Below are 26333 nucleotides of genomic sequence, written 5' to 3'. Positions count from 1 at the left end.
GAGTGAGAGTTTGGAATGAGACACTGGAAGGGAGCAAACCAACCATGCACAAAGGGGGGAGGGGGTTGGGAGAGATGGTGTGGACAGGGGTGTCCCCTGTTGCAGGGCAAATTATCACTTTTTGTAAGCTTTAAAAAAAAAAAAATCAAGCTGAATAGATCTTTGCACTGCTCAATATTTAGGCATATTACAATGTCCTGTTGACATTAGTGGAAAATTTTAAGGAAAGTATAAAGAAATTTAAGAATTGATAATCATAAAGATTTCATAATTTTCCCATGGCATTGCATTTTTATGCCTCCGCCACAAAGTGTCGCCAAAGGCATTATTTTTTCCAAAAAATTTATTTAGTGTAAGTGTGAATGCTCCTATTGCAAGTCAGTGTATTACAAGGAACTGTTTGTGAAAACAAAAGACCAGTAAGGAGACAAAAACTGCCCTTGGGAACAACATTCCAGTGTGGTGGTTGTGAAGAAAGGAAGAGAAGAATAAAAGATGCCATTCTCACATTATGGCTTTTCTATCTTATTAATGCAGCAGCCCATTTACAGGTTTACAGCACATTATAGCTTTCATATTATTATGATTACCCTAATTGAATACTGTTATGAAAATGTGAATGGCTCAACTATGATTTTTAGTGATTTTTTTTTTTTTTTTTTTTTTTGGGGGGGGGGGGGGGTGTAGGGAAGAGGCAGGGCTAGCCATGTGATTCTTGCAGAACAGGTGTCCAGCACTCAGAGAATGATGTACATACAGCATAAACTTCATTTCTAGCCCCCACTGTTCGGGGGGGGGGGGGGGGGGGGGGGGGGCATTTCATGCTCAAAGCATTTTGTCAGACAAAGTTGTCAGACAAATTTGCTCTCAGCCAATCAGATGCAAGGATTTCCGTAACTTGAAACAGTTTGTCAGAAAAACATCCGACCAAAACGCTTCATGAAATGCCCCCTGGTGATGGCATCACTGTATGTACACTGTACACTGGATACATGATACACTTGTACATGATGTGTATCAAGTGAACAGTATCAACGTATCGAGCATTGCAGCATCTGCGCAATAATGCCATGATACTAATCAAATTATACCCTGCTCTGATAGGCTTAGATTTAAATTACAGAACCTCTGAAGGGGGGGGGGGGGGTTGGGGGTTGAGAGAGGAAGACTCACTCATGGAGAAAATACATAGTGTAGAAGTGGAAAGTCATTTATAGTGTATGAATTCCCTAAAGAGGACTCAAGGAATTCTACTCCTGCCTATCAGTAAATATTATAAGAATTTTCCTCCTCGATTACAGACAAATAGATTTGAAAAACTTTATATCTTGTGGTTTTTCTCCTAGTCTTCGTAGATTGTCTTTGCATCAAAAATTAGCACTAATGTATCCATATTAAACCACAACTCATAAAACATAGTGCTGCTGACTGCATCAGTTACCATGGATAGATAGTAACAGGTCCACTAGACCATGATTTAAAAAAAAAAGAAAAGAAAGACAGACGGTGTTAATGTTTGTGATAGTAACCATGACAGGTAATAACACCTCATACGCCATGTACAATTGATTGTGGAACTATCATAGAGCGCATAGAGACACTACGGTAGTGATGTGCTATATATAGTAAGCACTGTATTATTATAATTATGATTTTGATGATGATGATGATGATGATGATGATTATTACTATTATTATCATTATTGTTATTATCAGCATAATCTTATGTGACCTAATGTGTGCACCATTCGTAAACTTGCGATCTAATTAAGCAATAAATCCAGCCAGCACTGTTCTGAAGGCCAATATCCCAGTCTGTGCACTGTAGCGGCTCTTCATTTAAAAGGTTATAGTGAATGCACTTGCCTAGATCATTCAGTTCCGAAAGAGGGATAAAGACCGCACTGTGAGTGTGATGCTAAACTAGTGACCATTTCACATTTCAAACCCTAGTTCTGGAAACCTGAAATAAACACAGTTCTTGTGGTCATTGTACATGTAGTACATTGTGTATGTGAATACCCCATAGTGAGTATTCCATGACTGACGTCATTCTACACTAGCGCCATAGAGGTTAAATACCATGTAGTGGTTTCACACTTTCCTTAGAATTCATGAATCAACTCCATGCCAAGTCTATCTCAAGACGCTTCCCTTGCGTGATATTGAAAGAACTGCCATTACAGTGTGTCCAAGCTACAAAGTACAATGCTGCTTTGAAGAAAAAGAGGTGTAAACTAGGCATTAGGGGGAGGGACCTGGGAACTTACAATGTATGACTCACCAGGCACAAAGTATGCATGTTCATGAGCATGCACATGATGTTTCTTTTGCACTCGTCTTAGTCATTATGTACATTTACTCAGTCTCTGTACACAATGTTGGATTATGCCTTATCACCCACATACAGAAGATCTGTGCTTGATCACTCCTGTCCTTACAACTGTAAGTCCATCCATCCCCATAGTTTGTAACAGGAAGACCAAGTGAGAATAATTCATTAAAAGCATATTATTAGCAAATCGTGTGGGGAAAGCCTAGTTGAAAGAAATAGCTTTTAGTGGATAGGGTTATGGGATGAGATGATAAAGAAATGGTAATTTTTTGTTTTGATTGAGATGGGGGATTCAGATTTTAATTTTTGCAAGATGATTAAAAACTACTAATGAAATGTGAAAGAGCATACAATTCTAAGAGGGATTGAAAGTTTATTTTATGAATTTTTTTTTTTGAAATGGCTGAGATATAAAAAAACAAAGTAAAACAAAGAGGTTTGTTAAGGTGGGTACCACCTCTTATTTGGGCCTCTTTGTTTTTTGATATCTCAGCCATTTCAAAACCAATTTTCATCAATAAACTTTGAATTCCACTTGTTTTTGTATGCTCTTTCATATTTCATAAGCGGTTTCTAATTACATGTATCTCACACAAAGTTAAAAGCTGAATCCCCATCTCAACCAAAACAATACTACAAATGTATCCCTTTAATCTTGTATGAACAGAGTGGGCACAATACAATATACCCCCTTTGAATGCTTTGTTATAAGAAATGGTATGTAAACAGACAAAATGACAAGAGGTCATTTCAAATAGGAAGCCAACTTTACTGATGGCAGTGAAACAGTCAAGTGCATATCAGTGAAAGTACAATTTGTTACACAGAAAGTACATGTACAGACCATTTGGACATTTTACATGAAATGTCATCAGATGTCAAGACCCTGTACACTGTACATTGTATGGATACAACCATATTGGTCACATTTCCTTTTTTATACACATAAGGTCACTAATAGACTTACATCGTACATTATAAATTTTGTACATATACCATATTCCAATCCTAATCATGATGGCAGTACCATACATTTCTAGGAATTTGATATTATTATTATTATTAGCATCATTATTATTGTCCTTATTATCATTACTATCATCATCATCATCATCATGTTGCTTAGAAAACGAGTGAACTGCCTATTAAATCAACCATGAAAGAAAGAAAAAGATTAAATTCAGGTCATTTTGCAAATGTTCACATGTGCAAATTACAAACTGCTGTACAAACATGTACATTGTACACATGTACAGGAACTCATTAAAGATACAGTTTTGATACACCATCGTGCACCATGGCGGAAATCAATGCAACAAGGTCAAGCTACATGTGTGTGCGCCATCTCTTCACTCATGGTTTTAGAGGTTACATATGTACATGTGTTCACACAATTTGCAAAAGTGCACCCAGAATCAAGCAAAACTCTAATTAGTGAATTTGAAAGCACCTACAAATGTAAGGAACTGAAAAATGACTGGCCCTATTTGATTTTAGAAATAATGCAAGTTTGTGTTCAATAGTAGTATTAATCAATTAGTATGAAACACCGGACAAAATACCTTCAGATGCAATGGGTTCTTTTCTATTGTCTAAAGTCTTCAAAGATTTGAATTTACATGTACACATTGTACATGTATCTCTATACATCCTTTATCTCCTCTGCAACTGACACAGATCGTGAACCCTCCAGATTGACTCGTCAGAAGGAATGCCAAGCCGAGATTTGATAAAATTACCCTGTAGTGGGTATTCTAACTGGTACTTTTAAAAATATAACAGTGCAATTAAATTACTCTTATCCGGCCAAATGTGCATTTCGTGTTCTTATTTTGTGCTGAACGAACTCATTGCAGTTGTAAACAGGAAGATGCGCTTAAGTTGAAAGTTTTTTTTGTATGTATTCGTTAGAGCAGCAGCAACTTTATCGTCTCCTCGTAAGCGAAAATTGATTGACGAATCTGGACTGTGTAACTCATCGCCACATGCTTTCTATCAGTGGGATGAAGTTGAAGACTTGTTTTCTCGCGTTTATCTGACACCGATACAGCCCTTTCCTGCTCCAGAGGACAAATGCTTGCAACAGCTGATGTTTTCAGTGGAAATTGGAATCATCCACGCAGAAAATTGGTTTGGAGTAAACATCCTTTGTAGGAAAAAAATCAATATGTGCTATAGACAGCACACTGTGTACCGGCAGTACGAATTGTATGTATTTGCTACAGTGAGATGTACCTTGAACATTATTCAGAATGAGAAAAATGCAGTGCAGCTGAAAATCATGTACATTTCTTTACAATTTGCATGCATTTCTACAACATATGGGATGCAGTGCGCAGCTGTGTTTCACACTGCATGTCAGTATTTCCAGTTTTGAAATATGACAGGTGTCAAGAAAATAAAAGGGATAAAATCTATCGTACTGCAATTGCACTGCAACTACACTCTGGAAATTTCCACTTTAACAGTAGTTTCAGAAAAGTTTTAAAGCAAATCTGAAGTACAGTATATAGTTCTACAACCCAATGCAGGGCTCCTGCCATAAAATGTGACATTAGTGACCTACATGTACTGTGCAGGAGACTGTTGCCCTGCATAATGTTTGGAATTGAAATGAAAGCTGAATAAGATTACATTGAATGTCAAAAGACCTAGTTTATCAAGTCATACTATTATACCAAGTCAAATTGCTTCAAATATTAAATGCATATACCCCCATCACAAACTGTAAGTGATGACATGCTCCAATTCTTTACATACAAAGAAAAAGGCAACCAAACCAAAATCGGAACTGCAATGTAAGACAATAAGAAATTCATCTACAGGAGAGGGGTGTAGGGCACACTAATTGAATGGAAACATTCTTACTTTAATTTTTTCACCATAGGGAAAGAGGTACATGTGTACATGATTTTTGAAATTATTCCTTTGACAGATTTAGGCCCTACTGATCACTTCAGTTGTAGGACACACTGCACAGGTGCTTATTTTTCAGGAGTAAGCATTTCACAAAAGCAATGAGATGTTCACCAAGACATGAAGAAATATAATATTTAAAGTGAATATTTTAAAAGTACATGTACATTGTAGTTGTGTTGTGATACTGTTCAGTATGATCACACAGTGCATTCTAAAACTCAACAGTTGACTTCTCATTTTCCATCAGAAAGTCATTACCTTGTCACTTTGAATTATTTCCTTCACCTCAAAGTCTATATTGTACACGTACTTGTATGATGTGAGCAAAATGATTTGTGTGTGTGTGTGTGTGTGCGTGCGTGTACACTCTGTATGCCATTTAATGGATTTTGTTCAAATGTATTTTGAAAAGTCAAGGAGAGAATGTATGAATACTTTCTGTCATCTCGCCTTCCCTGAATCTTGCAGAGCCTTTAACATCAAAAAAACAGAGAGAGCGAGTTGGCTCCTTGCGCCTGTATCAAGCAGTCCCCAACCCCATGGGGGGACATCAGATTTACTTAGATTTGGTAAACAAGTAGAGGAAGCATTTCATCGGTCACAGGGGTAGTAATAATTTCCTCCAAGTCCTTCGGGGAGCAAGGGGGGGGGGGGGTTGTGATAGGAGAGAAAGGGAGAGAGAAGAAAGTGCTTGCTGGGACATCACTGCAGTAACTTTGTTTAAATTTGTTATGGATAAGTCCAGATTCTCTTGCACTGAGTATAACATGTACAGTTATCATTACAAAAGCAATGAAAGAACTTTCCCACACCTCATTGCTTGAATGGGGGAGGGGGTGGCCTCTTGAAGCCCTTGAATAAAAAGAAATTTATTGAGAGTATAATAGGCTTGAATTCTTAGAAATGTCTGCAGTTTTTAGTTTTCTGACACCATATATTTGGGATGAATTACATGTATTAGTAAAAGTTGCAAGGGGTAGTCATAGGTTTACAGCCCCGGGACATTGCCCAGTGGCTGTCCTGTACATAGTATTTGGATGTGGTAGCCATGATAAGAATGTGAAGGAAAAAGCTGGAGGGTGTCATGAATTCTTACAGCATCTTCTTTCTGGGTCATTTACAAAGAGCAGATCTGTTGCCTGATGTTTTTGTATTTGTTTTTGATTTAGTAATCAGGTATAACAAGGGTTAAAGAGATTGGGTCGATGTTTTGGGGTGGGTTCAAGGGGGGAGGGGAGGGAGGAGAAGGGAAGGGGGAGAGAGTGGGTAGTGGAGTGGGACGGGCTTTGAGCTTCAGTATCAGAGCCTTGATGAATGAAAAGGACACTTCAAGCTATCCTGACGTGATATCAACTGGATACTCATTTGTGCTCCTCTAATTGGTTGGCACAAGTTGTCACCTTGGATGAATTTATGCCAGTACGTGGGTTGTGTGTGTTGTGCGGATTCTCGAATTGCGGACATTCTTCTGTGTATCACATTTTCATTGCACGTCAAAAGAGAATCACCAGTAAAGAAAAGAGGCTGATTGTGAAAATCCCCAGACAGAGCGCTTGAGTGCATCTTGCCTTCGTCTTCTCTTCGCCAGTGAGTTTTTTCCACCCAATCCTTGCTCTTCTTCATTCATGAAATACATAATTGGGGTTCTGTCCTCACGCGGTTAAAAGACACCCACTTTAAATACAGTAAGGGGCTCCGGCGCACAGTGTTTGCAGACTCGTGAAGAGCTTGTGTTGCTCAATCGTTCACTCTTGCACTCGTCTATACCTGAGTAGAGTTTTTCCAGTGCTGGCTTTCCTTTGACATGATGAGTTTTCTGTGGTAAGTCATCTATTCTATTTTGTGTTTGTGTTTATATTTTTATCATTCTCAAGTTTCTTTTTCTATGCTTTTATATCTAAATGTACAAGGTTTAGCTAGATTCTTCATTGCAGACAAGGAGTTGTTGTCTTACTTTGTTTCAGACAGAGTTAAGTAGGTTTGAGTACTACAGACATTTGACAGATCTATACATTGCAGCATGACATCCTACAGCTATCATCACAGCCATTCTATAGTGTCTTGCGTGACACTGATAAAACCTGTTTTCAAAGTGATCTATTTGGGACATTGCTATTAGAGTAAACAAAACTCATACGTTTGAATCAAAATGAGTATACCCTTTAGTAAAAGTAGATAGAAGCAGTGGATTGCTTTAATCATATCTTTTTTAACATGGACATCAGCCCACAAGCAACCTTATTTCTCCTAAAACTTCATTCTCAGTCATGAAAATGTAACTTTTTACAAAAAGGCTGGATTCCAAAGATACAGTGTATGAGATAGTGAAACATTTTACACATTTTGTACTTCCACTCTTCATGAAAAATAACATCCAAATATTGATTATGTTCTCTGCATTTTTTTTTCCCATACAGTGTATGATAATGACCCTTCCATGGAATGGTTCATCAGAGCCAGACATATTATGGAACTGTGAAATACTTGCTTCACCAATGTATTCATAAATGACTTGCTGTGCTGACATTGTAAGGCTATGAGGCCTATCTGTATCTGTGTCTGAAAGGCTGATACACCTACAATGTAAGGTGGTGATGGCTGCTTGTGATGCCTGTGGGGAACTGAAAGCCACAGAAGTATTCATTTGGGGTCACATTTAACAGTTTTTGTTTTGGGATCTATCTGGCAAAGGAATGGACGGTTGATTAACTTACACTGTGTATCATTCTATTTGTTTTCTGTTTATATGCGTCTGTGCATTACAGACAAAATTTATATATATAATGAGATATTACTATTCAAAGCAATCAGAATGTACTTTGATCATATAATCCTGCAGTGACTGGTCTGTAAATACCATCAAACTGTTAATATTAACTTCATTCTTACAGAATATCGTGACCTTCTTACAGCAATTTTTGCTATGTCTTTTAATAGTCAGATATATATGATTTATCTGTTAAATAATACGTCATCTAATCACGCAGTATTATACTTAGCCATGACACTGTAAAGATGATTATCTCTGTGACGCACGCCCCATGCGATCCTATGTCAGACTTTGGTCGCGGACTAACAAGTGCGTATCCCTTTTTCCTCACCATTAAAGTACAACCGGACAAACAAAGGGGGGTTGAAGTGTTTGAAGGGAAATACTATGAACGTTTAGGATCAGACTCGGAGATAAACAGAGCTGTTTGCCCTCAGCTTCACACACATCCTGCGCTTGGGATGCTTGCAGCCATTGACACAAAGTTTGATGAAAGATACCATGTTTATTTAAAAGCGAATATCAGGTAAATCTGAACCTTCGTCTTCATTTGCCCAGTTTGGCCCTTCTGATACCAGTGTGGTGGTGTGCGTACCTGTAGAAGTGACTTCACTGACCGCCATCATTTGCAGCAACATCAGCATTTGCTAGCAAGAAGAGATGTGCTGTTGAATGCACTCACCCCTCGTAGTACTGTGAAAGTTTTCTCTGTTGATGAGTGCATTGTGTACACACTGTCTGCTTGGTATCGCAATCTGGAATTCAGACTTGGCTTTTGTGTCACGTCGAAATCCTTTTATGGCGGGGATATAAAACTTCTCAAAGCACGAGTCTGTCTGAGGACTACATGTACGCTGCTGTACCAGAGTGGACTGGACTACGACCTGAATACCTCCGTTACTCCCAGGATAGTTTTGAAGACTGATATAAGTGCATTAATTGTCCAGGGTATCAAATGTGTTGCAAATCTGAACTTCCAAGATCTGTTTGCTCTCTAAGATCATCCTTGGTGCTGTTGTGGATTATACATCGATGTGGTGTTTTACACAGGTGCACGCTTGGCATGACAGTCATCCTGCATTATGACAAGCACACCTGATTTCTATCACTTGTGAATTGCGATGAAATATTGAAAAATTGTATCGCAGCATTTGACTGCACACTAAAATTTACAAAGTTTTATAGGCTCTGATGATTCCAACAACACTATTCAGAGCTTGATGGCAAGAATCCTGCCAGAAATTCATAAAAAGTTAAGAAAAATATAGGGTTATTGGACTAACGTAAACAGTTTCTGTGTGCATACTTCAAAAGAAAACCTGCCATTGATGGAGGCATCCTAATGAATTGTCAATAAGAATGTGTGCCGACAGCACAACCCTGTACCCTCAACCTCTGGGTGTGTACGAGGTCCAAAACATCAAGGAGTCAACTTGTTTCAACTTAACGAAACTGTTTGCACTCCATTAGTCTTATACCCAAACTATTGGAATAACCGTGGCAGAAGAAAGAAGAACCGAAGGGTTTCTGATCAGCACATGAAATTGTGGCCGAAAAACACCCAGCTACAGCCCCAGATTGTGTGGTTTGGCCTCCGAAATTCCGTCATCGCCAAGCGAGGCGACAGCGGTGACAATGATGGGAGTTGTGAGACAGATGAGTGCAGGGGAGAGAATCTCTACCATCATACGTGTCGTGATGCACAGGTATATAGAAACAGTTTATGGCCAGTGTCACTCACGAACAGGTACTGTAAGAGCTGTTATTTTCGCGAGGGTGTGATTATTGCAAATTTCGCGCATCATTGTTGGACTCCGAATTTAACAGCATGCAAAAATATAGTGATCAGACAGGCATTAGTGCACTTACCATTTTATGATAGCCTCTGTGTCAAATTGCAAAAGAAGACATCACAAAAATATCTATGACCTCTGCGAAAATATCTGTTCGCAAAAATAACTTTTACAGTACATTGTATAAACCAGTTGATCTTGACACTAAAAGAAGTGATTACAGACTTAGAAAATGAGAGAGAGAGAGAGAGAGAGAGAGAGAGAGGAAAAGAGACATTAATATCAAATGCAGTCCTTACTCGGTTGTTCATCAAGAATAAGAAGGTGTTTATCTGTAGGTACTGTACATGTAGCTGTACACTGTACATACAGAAAGATATTATGATAATAATAAATTCAGAGAGAGAAAAAAGAGAGACCAGCAGGACTTAGAGAAGGAGAGAGAGGTAGAATAGAGGGGCGGAAGAGAGAAAGAGAGACTTAAGAAATTAAGTGGGGTTTTTTGTGAATTCAGTGGATTTTGACTGAAAATAGTGTTTTTTTCCTAATAATATTTTCATGATAAGAATTAAGGTTTTTTTCTGGTGAAAAGGTTGTGTAGTAGGCATGACAGTATCCTGTATCATGCCATATATTTATCAGTGGTTTCCAATTGAGTAAAATTTTGCACACGCACACACACACACTATATATGCCGGTGGAGCACTAAAACAATGTACATCAACACATTCTCAATAACAAATTAATCTGCTTGCATTAACATACCGGCAGTCAGACAAGTCCCAGTTCACAAAATTATACGGTAGATAAATGCAATATACAATGTAGATTACCTTGCAGTCATTAGGGGAACTGTCTGAGTGTGTGTTGTCGATATTTTACAGAGTATTATCAATGTTGTCCTTGAAGCCACCATTATCGTAGATTGGATGCCATTCCGCAACAGACAGGTGAATATCCTCAGCTTCAAAAGCCCATTCAACATGCGACAACAGCTGTCTGTAAGGAGATCAGGGGCTACTTAATAGAATCATAGAAATATAAATCTTGTCAATATAATCCCCAGTTCAGGTCCTTGATAGGTAAAGACCAAGTGTGGGTAATCTGTTCCAGTAGTCTAGCTGGGGGGCCCTGTGTAGTTTTTATGGTAATTTCTGTAATAAGCATTAAATACAATTATATGTATGGTATAAAAAACATTGAATAGGCTCCTAATCAAGTGTCTGCATAATGTACCGGTGTTTGTACACACGCACTCTCGTAAGATGCTTCAACTGGGGATGTGATAGTTTGCTCAAAGTAACTGGGCATATTCCATTTTATATGTTTCTGAAAAATTATTTTTCTTTTCTTTTTCCCTGATAAATTGACTAATTGAAATTGGAAACCATTAAAAAAAAGTAGTCCTTAAATTCAGTTTAGTTGTAAAGTAAAAAATCAGGTTTCATGTACAGTGTATAGGTGCATACACAACATTCAAGGATATATATATATGCACAAATTTTTAAATATCCCCATTTGAATAGTGTGAAAACCTCTTTGCCTACATACAGGTCCTAAATATGCAGAACAGGCAGGTGCATTATATACTGTACTTTTTCATTTGTTTTAAATACTACATACGCTGAATATTTTGCAAGGCTCTTATTTTCGCGAATTTCGCAAGTCAGCTGCTATTCCCGAAATTAAAGGACAAGTTCACCTTCGTAGACATGTATGTGGGTTGAGTGAATGCAGCAATATTAGATATCAATGAGAGTTTGAGGAAAATCGAACAATCCGTTCAAAAGTTATGAATTTTTGAAGTTTCTGCTCAGTCACGGCTGGATGAGAAGACTACTATAGCTTGTGATGTCATATGAGTACTACTATATAAAGAAAGTATAAAGAAAATTCCAGATCTTCTCACTTTTCTCACATAATAAAAGAACACTCGACTTTTTTCTTTCAAAAAGTCGGGGGGAATAATATTACCTCTAACATAAGTCAGTGTAACAAGTCGAGGAAATGTGCACTGTATTCAAAAATTCAAGTTTTGTGAAATTCTCTTTTTATTTTCCTTATATCGTACGCATATGACATCACAAGCTATAGTAGTCTTCTCATCCAGCCATGACTGAGCAGAAACTTTAAAAATTCATAACTTTTGAACGGATTGTCGGATTTTCCTCAAACTCTCACTGATGTGTTCTACTAATATTGCTGCATTTACTCAACCCACATGTCTATGAAGGTGGACTTGTCCTGTAAAGACACGAAAATATATGACGTACAGTTGTATACAGTACTGTAAACAAATGGGCATATGCCATGAAACGTATCCCGGCTAGTTGCCTTGAGTGGCACGCTACACTTTGTGCGATATCCCCGATTGAAGCTGTGTGCGAGAACACACAAACAGACACACACATCCACACATATGTACAGTGTACATGTACACGTATGTGGATACAATGTACAATTTGTAGTTGAGAGTTCATTGATTATTCCATTTTAATGGCATATGAATAGGTGTGCTGGAATTCAAAATGCTCACCATGATTCTCTACACTTTGGTCATATCTTTGTAAAGACTATTAGTATGGTTTCCCTCAAGTGGCCTTATCTCATTAGCATTGGCTACATTCATGCACGTTAGGTACTTGATTGCAAACTATTCATGATATGTTCCCTGTTGTCAAAGACTGCTGCTTGATATGATTGATAATTACTTGTGTCAGTCACCAACATCTGCATCACCATACATTCCTTCCCACAGTTCATCCCCTGGGAGTTCAGCTCTCAAACTGTGTGTAGCAATGTTGTGCATTATGACAATTGTGGTCATATTGGCAACCATCTCATTTTTTCAAATATGTCAATACATTGATGTAGAGGGGCATTTTGCAATTAATTATTGTGGAAAGCCAAAGTCGAGTAACTCAGAGTTTATATTCTCCATGTTTGTTTGTTTTGCATGCCACATGCTAGAATTCAGAGATGTGACCACCTACAGAATGTACAACCATATAGTCCATGGGCCAGGCCAGATATTGGTACCATCTGAGGTGGCAAAACCTTTTTGGTGTCATTTTGTTTGTCGGGCATAGATATGCTTATCAAGCTATGATAGCATTTCCAAAAGAGTAGCTTAGTCATAATAAATGAATTTTTAACCACTTTGGTCTCGTTGTTATATCCCTATACTTCTGAATCGAAACTAACCGCTATACAAAGAAGAGCACTGTCTTCTGTATGTTCCATAGAGATGTAAAATGCAGCTCTATGGTATGTTCACAGGTGTTCTGTTGTAAACGCGGTGCGCTTAGTCTGTATTCAAGGCAGCGAAGGGAATATCCAAAGGTTATGATGTCCACAGCGCTTAGTCTTTATTCTAGACGGCGAAGGGAATATCCAAAGCGTATGATACAGTGTATATCCTTTTATCTAAAAAACAACAAGAGCAAAAAGCAATTCCTCGTGAATTTCACCGTATTTTTCAATTATTTATCATTTTCCGGCGAAAACGCTCCGGTGAAAACACTAATACCACGCCAATGTCGCTTTATTTCCATCCAACAATATAAGATAATGCAAAAAAAAAAATGTACCGGTACACTACGATACATTATAATGAATAATATTGTAAATGAACAGAGTGATTTTTGTTTAAAACTGATGTATTTGTTGATAGGGTAGTGTAAAAACAGTATAGATAATCCCTTTTATGAGGAACTTTAGATATGATAACGGTACATTGGTCTAGATAAAGACTAAGCGCACCGCGTGACAGCTGTGAACGTCATAACCCTTTGGATATTCCCTTTGCTGCCTTGAATAAAGACTAAGCGCACCGCGTTTACAACAGAACACCTGTGGACATACGGAAGACAGTGCTCTTCTTTGTATAGCGGTTAGTTTCGATTCAGAAGTATAGGGATATAAAAACGAGATCAAATTGGTAAAAAAATCATTTATTATGACTAAGCTACTCATTTGGAAATGCTATCATAGCTTGACAAGCATATCTATGCCCGACAAACAAACTGACACCGAAAAGGTTGTGCCACCTCAGGTGGTACCAACAACCCATTTTTCGGGTCTTGGCCCATGGACTAATACATTTAGTAGATTACTATGTACAATATGTATGCGTATTGCAGTGCTCTAAATTGACACTTACATGTAATTAGTATGTGCGGGGTAACCAATTTTAATGTGTGATTTGGTTGATAGATCAGGCAATCAACTTATATGCATAAATTGTATACCTGGTAACACAAATTGACAATGTACAACAACCCTCCACCAATTTTACATGTGACCGGCGACAATGGTTTCAGTCAAAAGTCGGGAATTTTGAAAATTCATTTTTTCACTGAATCACATTGCCCATTTCCTAAGCTTTGCATTGATATAAAACACTTGTATTCTTTGGCACCATAAGTGGGCATACAAAGAGAAATGAAATGCACTTTTAAAGTTGTTAGCCTGACAAAATTGCGAGAAAACAGGCTTTGAAGATTCACCTCTTTCTCAAAGACAATGTCCGAGCGGCGATGCGAGGGGAGAATCACCCATCCGTACGAAGGTGCCAATCGATGTTAAGCCCTGCCTCTAGCAACCACATCGCCTTCTGATTTGCTCACTGAGAGAGTCAAATTTCCCGGGCACCTTCCTCGGAGCTCAGCGTATGGAGCCGAAAAACAATGCGTTTCGCTCGGTTTTGTTTACCAGTACGTCTTTCAAGATGGCGAATACGATAATTGCACGTATGGTGTACATGTGCATGACGTGTATGGTGCACGTATTACGCAATGGCATCCACACGCCATGACTGTGTGCATGTGTAACAGGAGCGGTGGCGAATCCACACATTTACAAATTGTGTTTTCATTGTGGTTGATTTGTCTTTATCATTGGCGACCCTTTTGCTTAAATTAAAAAAAAAAAAAAAACCAAACACGACTCGTTAGTTTGGTGCGATTTTGATGTGTAGTATTTGAATATAATTGGTCACATGTGACCGCTCCTTTCCTCTTATCTGCCTTCCATTGAGGCAGTCTGCTGTCATAATCTTTACTACATGTACAAGTAGACAAATTTGAGAATATTTAGTTTTTTTTTCACACGATTATGTCATGCTACACGATTTTTGTTTCACTTCTGTTGTCGAACATTGCGTCAGAATAGTTTGGACAGAAAGCCAAACGAAGAGCACGCACTACAGAGCGAGCGTATAAACCACTCTAGCAAGAACAATGGAGCATGTAGTCGTGCACGCGTGGACAAAGCATTCCCCACACGCTGCAACTGGTGTCTCCGAAAGCCGAATTATGGAAATGTATGCGACGCACCAGCCAATCGCATGCGAGACCATGCGCCGTAGCAACACTGGGGAAATTGGCGCGGCGTTCGAAAGAAACTCGAAACTGACGAGTGCGATCCAACATAGGGTGCTTAAAATTCCATTTTCGATAGGAAAAACTTAGTCTTATGCTATGAAATTTAGTGTAGATGTAGAAAACATATCAAAGATTCGATTTCTGCAAAAAACCTAAATCGACAAAAATGATAGTCAAAATCTTTGTACCCCGCCTAGAAGGGAATTTGCTCTTGCGACTTTTGCCTGAAACCGTTGTCGCGGGTCACATATGGTTGTATGGACTGCAGGTCACATCAGTGCAAGTTTGTCATTGTGTCTGTGTTTAATGAGATCTGTAAAAAAAAAAAATAACAGTAAATTGGTTGCTAGAAAAGAGGATGCTTCGTAAACACCATGTGGAACTTTCAATTCATGCACAGTTACATTGTACTTCTGTGTGAAAATTAAAGTTCCTCTGCAGTTGTTTAGAAACAGTGATTGTAAACGGCCGAAATCACACTAGACTAGGACCCAAGACTTTCTTCCTCACAAGGCTGTTTTAATAGTTGGAAGAGTTTGTGACTGATGCAGAGTTCCAATGTTTGAAGTTGTCATGGCAGTAGGCGGGAGGCAACCATTCAGCTGGCAGCAGTCAAATTTATAAAAATTCAGCAAAAGTTACTGAGCAGTCAGTTTGATGTTGTCTTGTGCAGTGTATCCCAATATGAAAGTGGTCTACGGAGGTATCCAGACTCTTCTGCTTTGAACACTGTTAGATTGGCTGCTGACGTGCAAGCATGTCCCCTTTGTGGAAATGTTTCTGATGTCATCGTAAGTTTTACCACTCATGTAAAGAAGATATATATTCAGTATGTTGCATTAATCTCTGTGTCTCTCTGTTTAACATCTTTCTGTCATGATTCAGGAAAGCGCGTAATAAAGACAAGAACAAGCCACCAGCAAGTCCGACGGAAGAGCCCAAGCCGTACCTCGATGCCCAGAACGTCAAAGCACAAATCATAGAGTTCGACATCAGAGAAATTGTGTGGTTACCCCACGGTCTAGAACAGAATGAATGGCTCTGTACCAATAGTAAGTTTGCATTCCCCACCTCAAGTGTTTGAAGTATGGACTGGGCCCAGCCCCCAGACTTTGTAGGGTCACAGTCACAGGGCAGCTTTACAACTATTGCATGTTTTCAAATGCTTTGAAGTTTTTTTTAAGCAATAGCTGGGTAGCAGCCTACATGTATCAGCAGTAAGTGCATGTTGGCTGTTGCCATGGTAAATGCAGTTAGTGTATAACTTCGAATAACTGCAAGCTTCTTTTCACCAAGCTGTCAAACATGAGTTTGAAAAAATCAAATTGTAAATTGGTATGGTATGGTATGGTATGGTTATAAATGAAATGTTCTCGCAGCCAAAAGGCTGAATTGCAACATTTGTTCACACAATACATAGTTGATTAAAAAAAGAAAGTATTTACAATTTTCAAATCATTCATCACTATTTAAAGAATAACAATTAACATCATTTACAACATTATTCATTATAAAATATATTACATTCACTACATTCAACACACTGTACGTGACGAGTAAACATAAACTGATTAAAAGGGACCCATGCGGTTACTTCCTTTTCTTACATTGTATTCACATCTTTCCCCTCCCTCTCTCTCACAAACACACACACACGCGCAAACACAGGTACACTCATAAACACATACACACAATCATCTCTTCATCACATCCAATAAGTGACTCTCACACACATAAACACATACAGACACTACAAATTCTCATTCTCCCACCACACGGCATTACTGATTATAAGTGTACATTCGTCACACTTAAACTGCGTTTTGATCACATGTTTACAAACAGTCAAATGTACAATGTAATGAATGTTTACAAATATTGATCGGAGTACAACAAAATTATAAATTCTACATCATTAAATAATCTGATGCGGTGTGATATCATAAAATATGCCTAATATATATACTCTCATAATATATCTCCGGGAATTAAAACAGTATCAAATGAACAAATTCAAATTATCAACAGTTACCACGGAAAAAAAAAAGATGGCTGCGCAAACCTGTTGAAAGGTTGTATGTTTTCCAAGTAAAGTAATGAGAGCAAAAAAAAAAGAAGAGGTTTTGTGTAAATTAGACATGAAATGAGAAAATTGCAGAATTCTCAAGTGACACACACATTTTCATGAACCACAATCATATATAATGACTGCAAATTGCATGATATATCGTCATCTCACAAGTCATGTTAGTCTGAACTCTGATATAGTCTAAAAGTCTTCCCTAAGTCTACGTCTTTGAAAAAGAATTATAAAGGATGAAACATTTTTTTTTTCATCCATTGATTGCAGATGAAATGCTGTGTTCATAGCAATTATGACTTTCAGGGAAACAGCTGTACTGCTAAATTATAGACCAAAAGATGATTCCTCCAATATTATGTATAGTAGGTGCCTACCAATATGAGAGTTTGAGGCAATAATGTGATCACCACATCTTGTAATGTGCATACATTCTTGAACAGAATACAGTCAAACCTACTCTAGTGAGCACCTGTCTTTAGCGGCCACATGTCTATAATGGCTACCTTTCTGTCTCCCGTGGGGTAGCCGCTACAGACAGGTTTGTCTGTATGTGGTTACAAGCAATTACTCTTCAAGATTCCATGACTTATTACCTCCGCCAAGGAGGTTATGTTTTTGTCAGTGTGGGTTTGTTTGTTTGTTTGTCTGTTTGCTTGTTTGTTTGTTTGCAAAATAACTCAAAAAGTTGTAAACAGACTTAGATGAAACCTACAGAAAAAGTTGATGATAACACTTGTAAGGAAAGGATGTTTAAATTTTTGCGGTGATTGGGAAATTTTTACAAATTTTTGAAGTTTTTTTTTTTGTCTTTTGGCAAATAGGGTCAATGAACTTGGGAGTTCAAGCTGCGCGCATTTGAGGTTTGCATACGCACACTAAAGCGCTTGCTCTGCTTGAGATGCCGCGCAGCAGGAAGCTGTTGAGGTAAACACAAGGCTTCTTTATTGGGAAATTGGGCAACTTTCAGCTTGTATGTATGGGTGAAAATGAGCTGCTTGGCAGAGGTCTGCACTCTGTGAGTGCTTTTCTAGTTTCATAAGTCATGATTTGATAATTTAAGTCAATATAATGTAAAACCAGAAATATTGGCAGCATGAAACTTTTGGTAATTGCTACTGACGTTCAGTGTATTGTGTAACTGTGAATTTTTTGCATGCATTTTACTTTCGCAAATCTTGGCTCCTCGCGAAATTCACAAAAGTTTCATACATGCGAAAATTTCTTGTTTTGCAGAACTGTGGATTGCTTTTCACATTCATTCTAAATCAGCATGGTGCAAGATGTACAGCACCATTAGAGTTACTTCAGTGGTTACATTTTGCTCGTGCATCATATTTGTCTTAGCCCCCCCTCCACTGATTTACATGTGTATGTGCAGTTTTCAGCCTTGCATATAGCTGACACAACAAAACCTGGGTGCTATACTGTCCCCACATTCACCAAGGATCTGTGTAACAATATCACTTCAGTGAGCATTCATGCAGAACACTGAATGTGATTGCACCTTGTCAGTTTTCCAATGGAATGGGACACAGAAACACTTCAAAATGTCAGAGTGTGTGTGTTTGTGTGTGATATCTAGACATGAAGGCACACAAGTGCCATTGGTGTTGAAAAGCAAATGTTTTCTCAGAAGTCTCTGTTTCTAAATATAGACTTTGATTCTGAAAGCTACAATTCGTATGTACCTACTCAATTACACATACAGCGTATGTACAGGTAGCATGCACACTTGCAAACACAAAACACACATAGAAAACCTTTTTTTGACTATTTCCATGTGAGGCCTTTTGTGAAATAACAATGATGATATGAAAACAATTATAATTCTATATTATGGATCTACAACATCAATGTTTAAACAATCTGAATTCCTTTTTAATAGGTTTATGGGATTGGAAAAGGGTAAGATTGATAATTGATATTAAAAATTGAAAATCAAAGTTCTCTTGTTAGGTGTATGCTCATTCATACCTCTGCATTTTTTTAATGGTTTGCATGTAAACTCAGTGCTCAGCCATTTAGTCATGATTGATGACCTTTAACCTTCACTTGCAATCATTTAAAGAATGGAGGTGGGGCTGATGAGATACACTGCACACTGTATTTTTCAATATGTTAAAAATTTTTACTGACCATTGAATGTATCTCTTTTCCCTCTCTTATTTTTTTTTTTTTTTTTGCAGCTCTCTCTTTCTTTAATAATGTCAACGTCCTCTATGGTGTCTTAGCAGGCCAGTTTTGTACCAATGAATCCTGTACAAGTATGTCAGCACCCGGCAATGTGTGAGTTGGAATATCTTTATTCATCCTCCTTTACTCATTAGTGATTATCTCCTTGTTTCACTAAGTGACACCCCATACCAAAATCACTTACAATTCCCCTTGCAAAGAGTACACAAAGAAACAACAACAACAAAGGTGCTGATATCAGTTTTCTAATTGCATGATTTTTACATCCTGGATGGACGGATTGGTATGTTAAGAAAATACAAAACATATTTCCTTATTTTGATTATCTTCATGTACATTTGTATCTTTCAAGAAAAAACAATGTTCTGAAGTCATATGATATCATGCTAAGCTATCGTAAAATGATATGTGATATAATCTAAAGGAGTTTGTGTATACAAAAAGTAAAGGAAAAGAATAGATTTGATTGAAAGGGAATTACCAATGACTGTAAGTGGGTTACCTGCACTTAAAATTGCTCACATGTACCTTCATTCTTTGCATTTTATAGTTTACTCATTTGATACTTTATGCAAGTTGTTGTCTGTATGATCATCTTCATTATCAGTTTACTGCAAACTTCAGAAAGTATGAGTAATTGTTCATTTTGGGGAAGAGGAAAACAATTGTATTAGTAAGAAGGAAAATTTGCTTTGTCACAAAGATTTGTAATAGTTGTGTACATGTACGTTTATATCGGTGATGGTTTCAATCTGTCATTATCTTTTGGTTTACTCGCAGACAATATCAATGGCACGACGACAGAGGGAAAAAAGTGAAATGCACGGCACCGCAGTACATCGAGTATGTCATGGTATTCGCTCAGAAGCATATAGACGACGAGGGGGTATTCCCCACAAAGTATGGTGAGTCCGTGGGAGGATGTTATGTTAGCATTTGGCTGTATTTAAAAGACGCAAAATGACTGTGCGCAGTAATGTGCTCCTGCAGCTGAGTGCAGTGTCTTCCATACTGTATCTTATCTTACTGCTGCCAAAGTTCTGACATTTCTTCTCATCTATGAGGTACAGACAACTCCCATTACAACAAATTCCTTGGGGCTGGCGGTTTTCTTTCATTATATCAAAATTTAGTTAACGAGCTGAACAGTAAAGTACATAAAGATTTGTAGATGATGATTTTGGGACCTGAATTTTAACTTCCTTGTAACAAGAATTTCGTTTTAACGGCGTTTGTTAAAATGGGAGTCCACAGTATAAATTTCTTGGCTCCTCGTACATTATACTTGGGATTTTGCTTCATGTTGCTGAGGCATAAAGACATCTGTTGTCTCTCCCTGCACGTCCCCAGGTAAAGTCTTCCCAGCCGACTTTGAGTCGGTGGTCCAGCGGATCCTGCGGTTCCTGTTCCAGGTCCTGGAGCACATCTACTGCGCGCACTACGACCACATGATGCGGCTGGACCTCCACTGCCACCTCAACACCATCTTCACCCACATGGTCCTCTTCACCCAGGAGTTCAAGCTCCTGGAGCGCAAGGAGATCTCGGGCTCCCTGGAGGACCTCAAGGAGGCTCTCCACATCAGTCTCTCGCTCTCCTCCTCAACCTCCACCTCGCAATCACAGGGCTCGTCGTCGTCGGCGTCGTCAAATTCGCAGTCAAACCTGAACACAAATCCGTGACGATGGAGAATTTCTTTCTTTCTTCTCCCCCTCATCTCCTCGTCCTCCCTCCCACTACGCAGGGCTGGCTAGTGAGTTGCGTACAGCTAGGCTGTCGCATGTCAATGTCCTAAAGGCTTGAGGCCTTTTTCAACTCTTCTCCAATGTGGATGCAAACACAAAATAGTAGCAAAAAATCATGTCACTCTACCTACATGTTGAGCAACTGCACATCATTGCCCCTGGTTCATGCAAACTAAGAACAAAATGATTACAAAAGAAAGATCAACACAGCGCTGATATAGGAGTCCAAGTATGGTTTACCGTGAGATCGATGGGAAACATTTGATCAAATGTTTGTGCACTTTGAAAAAAAAAGTACAAATGTTTGCTTTTAGTGCTGCAATCTATTCCAAACCTTGTTTACAAGTGGTATGGCAGGTCTCTTCGTTCTTGTAGCAGTTATACCAAAGAGAATTGTTTTTATATTGCAACTGATTGATAATCAGTTGCAATACATTATTATATATATAAACCAAGCATCTCAATGCAAGAATTATTAATTTGCTCAAAGAGATTTTGTCATTTGGATGTTTTGTTTTGTTGTTTTTTGGAGGGTTTATGGCTTGGTTATGTCTTTGGCAGAAGATGTGAAAGTAATACAATAATTTGCCAAAAATTTGAGGTCTGGTAGTGAAACAAAAAACAAAAATCAAACGAACTATGTGAGCGTCATGGACTCAGCTTCTGTGATGTTTAAAGGACATATCAGATTATCACTGAATTGGCCATTTGACTTGAGCGTCTTGAGGAGAACTCCTTACCTGGCTTCGCACACTCTTTTTTCTTCAAAACTTTGTGAAAGGCAGAGCCTTTGTGCTTACAGTATTCTGCCCATTTGAATGTTCACATGTGATATTGAGTGGAGAGACGCAGAGTTTTAAAGTCCCTGTTGTTGTTTTTTTTTAAAGAAAATTTCCTGTCAGTGACATTTCGTTGAAAGTCATACGACAAGTGCCACCCTAGTGATGTCTTTGTCACATGACCAAACTGATATCTTTGCAGCGCTTAGTTGGTAACGTCCTGAAGAATTTTGTTGATGATTTTTCCAACTTTGTCAATCACCTTCCCAAAGGCCGTTAGAAAATGGTGCTGTGCTGGTAACTTGATCTGTGCTTTAATGACAGTGTGCTAGGCTTCTTGTTATGTTTTTGCTACCGTAATTTAGGGGAACTTTTTGTTGTTCAACCGTTACTTTCTTGCCATCGCGTGCATCACTGATCGTAGAGTTATTTTGAGATTTATTAGTTATTAGCGTGGTAGCTTTAGCATATGGGCCTGCCAAGATTTTCTTTCTCAGTAATCTGGCTATCTTTAACAGTAGTACCTCCATGTTCTGGCTTCATTTTTAGGCAAAGCAAAACAAAACCAAAAAAATCCAATAGCTGTGCTTATGGATGTGTGCATACCAACACTGTTCCAGTTGCTGCAAAACTGTTTTTAGGTGCACTGCTACAAGTGGTGTAGACACACATGCACTATGTCTGCAGTAAGTCTCATCTTTTTATTGCCATGAGGAATGAAATGAGTCAACACAATACCCACAACTTTCTCTCAGTCCCATATATACTGATTTTGAAGTACAGAGTGCAGTAGTAACTTTCAGCATTGTATGGAGGTAGGTCTTACGTCAACTGAGAATGAAAACTGGCTAAACGAATCCAGAAACTTGTATCCCCTAGAAATTTCGGCATGCAAAGATACTGGCTTGCACATAGTGATGGACACCCAGTAGACCTGGCCATCTTTATTGAAAATGGCACTCCTTTGCATAGCGCAGTTGTTGAAACTTTTTCCCATAACCTTGCCTTATGCATTACAATGCATTACAGTCTCAACGATGTGTTAGCGGTGCTCATTTACCCAAAGGATGCAACCAAAGACGTTTGCAACTGTGTCATCATTATGGCAAGAGGCGCCAATGAAATGAAACCTTTGTGGGGGATTTTGTCGTGACAGAGAAAATCTTTAATCTGAAAACAGTAGGGGCCTGTATGCTGTATGTCATTCACTACCAGCCCTGTTCCATTGCAATATAGTCCGGGGACATAAAGTGTGTGTATATGTGTGTCTAGTTTATGTCGCCTCGAGTATATCTGTATTTATTTATTTAACCTAGTTTACCTAGCATGGACAGATTGTTCACATCCAACTGTAAAACCTATAAAATGAAAAAAAAAAACATTTAAAAAGGTTATATTCATAAAAAAAGCAAGAGCAAGTCTGTTCTCCTGATATTTATTTTTTCATGGTTATTACTGTGTATATGGACATGCCACAGTGTTGTATGTCAGTGCAGTGTAGATTTAAAACAGTAAAATACAAAGAACGTGTAAAATCTCTGAAACCTTTCTTTGTGTTCTATTCTTTGCGATTTAAAGGCTGTATTTGTGTCCTGCTCATTCGTATATACTTACAACATCAAACAACTCATCAGAGGATGGACAATTAGACAGTATTTATGAGTGGGAAGTAGATTCCCAAGAATGGAAAATAATCCAAGCCATTGGAAAGTTACCATTGTTCATTTACAATTTATTTGTTTAGGTCTTTTTAACCTCTTTCATTTGCCTGTTCACCTACTGCACTTGCTCTCATTGCAAAATATGTAGCAAAGTTTGATACGAAATGGCTGGGCAGCTTGCAGTGGGTTTTAAAAAAAATGGCCTCATGCTCCATATGCGCACATTATACAGAGTTGCCCAGCTTGTATCACTTCAAACGCCAAGGCCAGTGCAGCAGCAAGGGTTACGACAGTGTACGGGGCTAGACCCATTTTAAACATCCGCAGCTAGACGCCTTTACGATACACGCAGTTGTTTCTTCACACACACACACTTTAAAGGCAAATGCGAAGAAGCGGCACTCGCGGTTGTGTTTCTGTGCATTCGCTAATAGTTACTATTATATTTCAGTGTGCAGGGATGATACAGAGTTATGTATTCAGTGCCCAGGTATGTGTGTGTGTTTGTTTGTGAGTGTGTGTGTGTGTGTGCATGTATGTTGTGTGGATGTGTTTGTTAGGGGTAATGCAAAAATACATTGAAATTAGTTAATTTTAGGGCACTTATTTTTTTTTTCCTTGATTTCAAAGTGAAGTCACAGTAATGATGTATAATATATGACTTGTTTTCTTTTGTTTTTCTTTCTTTCTTTCTTTGCCAGACAATCTGAGTGTCCATTAGGTATGGACAGTTTGGACAGTTAGCAGGAAAACAAATCATTCATGCACATGATTATGAAGTAATTGTAGGCCAGAAATGACTTGACAACATGTAACCCCATAGTGAGTCACACATAGTTCTTGCTGCCAGGGATTCATTGGAATGACAGTAGCATGACATGTGCATTTATTTTTATAGAATTGCCCATTAATTCATTTGAGCCTGCTAGCTGTCACATTCTAGGTGCATATTTTCAATTGATACACTTGTACACTAATGAAAGTGTACCAGTGGTGACACTAGAAAACGTCAAAGTTAATATGAATGCTAACCCTTTCTGTTTTTTTCAGCAAGGTTAACATACAGTTAGTGTTGAACTACTGTACGGTCATTTATTCAGTTACAAGTATAAACACAATATTGCTAATCAAGAGTGTATACTTATTCTATGGTGTGTAATGATCCAAGTGATAGTGTAGTGAAGATGGAATATTTTCCACATGAAGGTACTCATAAGTGCACTCCTGGACCCCATTTCATAGAAGATGTTTGGGCAACAACTTGCTAGAATAGCAACTTCCCATAGCAACAGCCAATCAGGAAGCTGGATTCTTGTCATCACCATGACACTTGCCATTCCAGCAAGAGTTGTTGTCATAGCAACATTTTATGAAATGGGGCCCTGTTGTGCCACATCTTGTTCTGCTATGTATATAATAAGTCCAGATGAATCCAATGTTTTGAAATACATGCTGTTGTCTTTGAATTGTGAGGCTTACGCAAAATCAAAAACAGGAAGGGACGTATATGCCAAGTGCCTTTTATGATGTTGTATCTGTTGTTTACCAAATAGCTTGCCTATTGCAGTGAAAAGTTGTTTAGGCATGTTTTCTGGGTTGATTTGTGATGTAAGTTATGGATTCAGGGTTTTCAATACTTCTGTTTTCTTGTGATTAGTGCTATTTTAACAGAGGAAAAAATTAGTCAAGACAAATAGAAGATTAGCAGTTTAAATCATCGTAAATAGAACAGGAGTAATCTGAGTATATTGCTAAAGGCCATTCATCCACTTTTGGGTAATCCAGCTTTGAAATACCACAATTTTTTTTTTGCATGGGTCATATCACGCGCCCAGCATGAAGTATCTCGAGTGAGACTTAGATGTGCTAATTGCTGCCGAAAATTACACTCTACATGCAAACTAATCAATAGCAGAGCATGTAGCATCAGTTCAACAGAATTTGCACACTCACATCTCGTATATCCGACAAACATTTTGCCCAAATGACTTCAAGAGAAAGAGGTACATCCACAGTTAAACAGGCAGTGACCTTTCTCGGATTCATGCTATAGAAAGTATCACTTAGAAACCATGGTCGATAGTATAACTCTAGACAAGTGGAACCAAGATTGTACAAGAAAAATATTTTAGTATTTTTGGTCCAGTTTGGCTTAATATTGAAAATGAAGAAACACACACACACAAAAAGTTCACCCTAAAGAGGTAGTTACAAAAGGGTGTCTTGTGGCCATATACTTGCCTTAGTTTTATTGGCTCAAATTTTGGACAATAGGACTAAATTAATGTAAAGTGAATAATCAGCAGATAACATTTCAGGAGAAGAAGTAGGCAAATGGGCTAAACCCAAAGAACATTTTTTTTTTTTTTTTTTGGGGGGGGGGGATTTAAATTATGTGATGGAATGGATTGGAAAGGAATGGAAATTAGTTCTGAAGTGACTGAAATACGGAGGGGAAAAAGACTTATTGTGAATTGAAATGAAAGACAAATAGGTAACCTTCCATATTCATGCACATCAACAGCCAAAAAGAAAAAAAAAGGGAGAATATGCTTAATTTGATATGATTGCAGCACAAAGCAGTGAAGTAGAATATTTTTATAGGGAGTTGTGTAAATCATCAATGAAGACATGTTGTCAATCTTTTATGAGGTTGATCAAGAGGGGAATC

At 38.2% G+C, this 26333-nt stretch overlaps 1 protein-coding gene across 2 annotated transcripts in view; it reads left to right on the top strand.

The window, feature by feature from the left end:
- LOC139713476 (MOB kinase activator 2-like) overlaps nucleotides 1-25987 on the top strand; it is a 32392-nt gene extending 6405 nt beyond the window's left edge. The window contains exons 1-5 of one of the 2 annotated variants that reach the window (XM_071625203.1): nucleotides 9144-9730; nucleotides 16087-16253; nucleotides 19471-19570; nucleotides 20258-20382; nucleotides 20828-25987. In XM_071625203.1, coding sequence (XP_071481304.1) covers nucleotides 9660-9730; nucleotides 16087-16253; nucleotides 19471-19570; nucleotides 20258-20382; nucleotides 20828-21159 — 795 coding nt within the window. In that variant the 5' untranslated portion in view covers nucleotides 9144-9659 and the 3' untranslated portion in view covers nucleotides 21160-25987. Of the gene's footprint in view, nucleotides 1-9143; nucleotides 9731-16086; nucleotides 16254-19470; nucleotides 19571-20257; nucleotides 20383-20827 lie in introns of those variants that run through there. The other variant, XM_071625204.1, reaches the window with a different exon arrangement.
- The last annotated feature ends 346 nt before the right edge of the window (nucleotides 25988-26333 follow it).

Source organism: Diadema antillarum, unplaced genomic scaffold (assembly GCF_040938485.1).
Source record: "Diadema antillarum isolate AM-2024a unplaced genomic scaffold, OU_Dant_1.0 seq00001982_RagTag, whole genome shotgun sequence".
NCBI classification, from domain to species: Eukaryota; Metazoa; Echinodermata; class Echinoidea; order Diadematoida; family Diadematidae; genus Diadema; species Diadema antillarum.
Note: the sequence above shows the minus strand (reverse complement) of the source record. Positions and strands in the feature narration are given on the sequence as shown.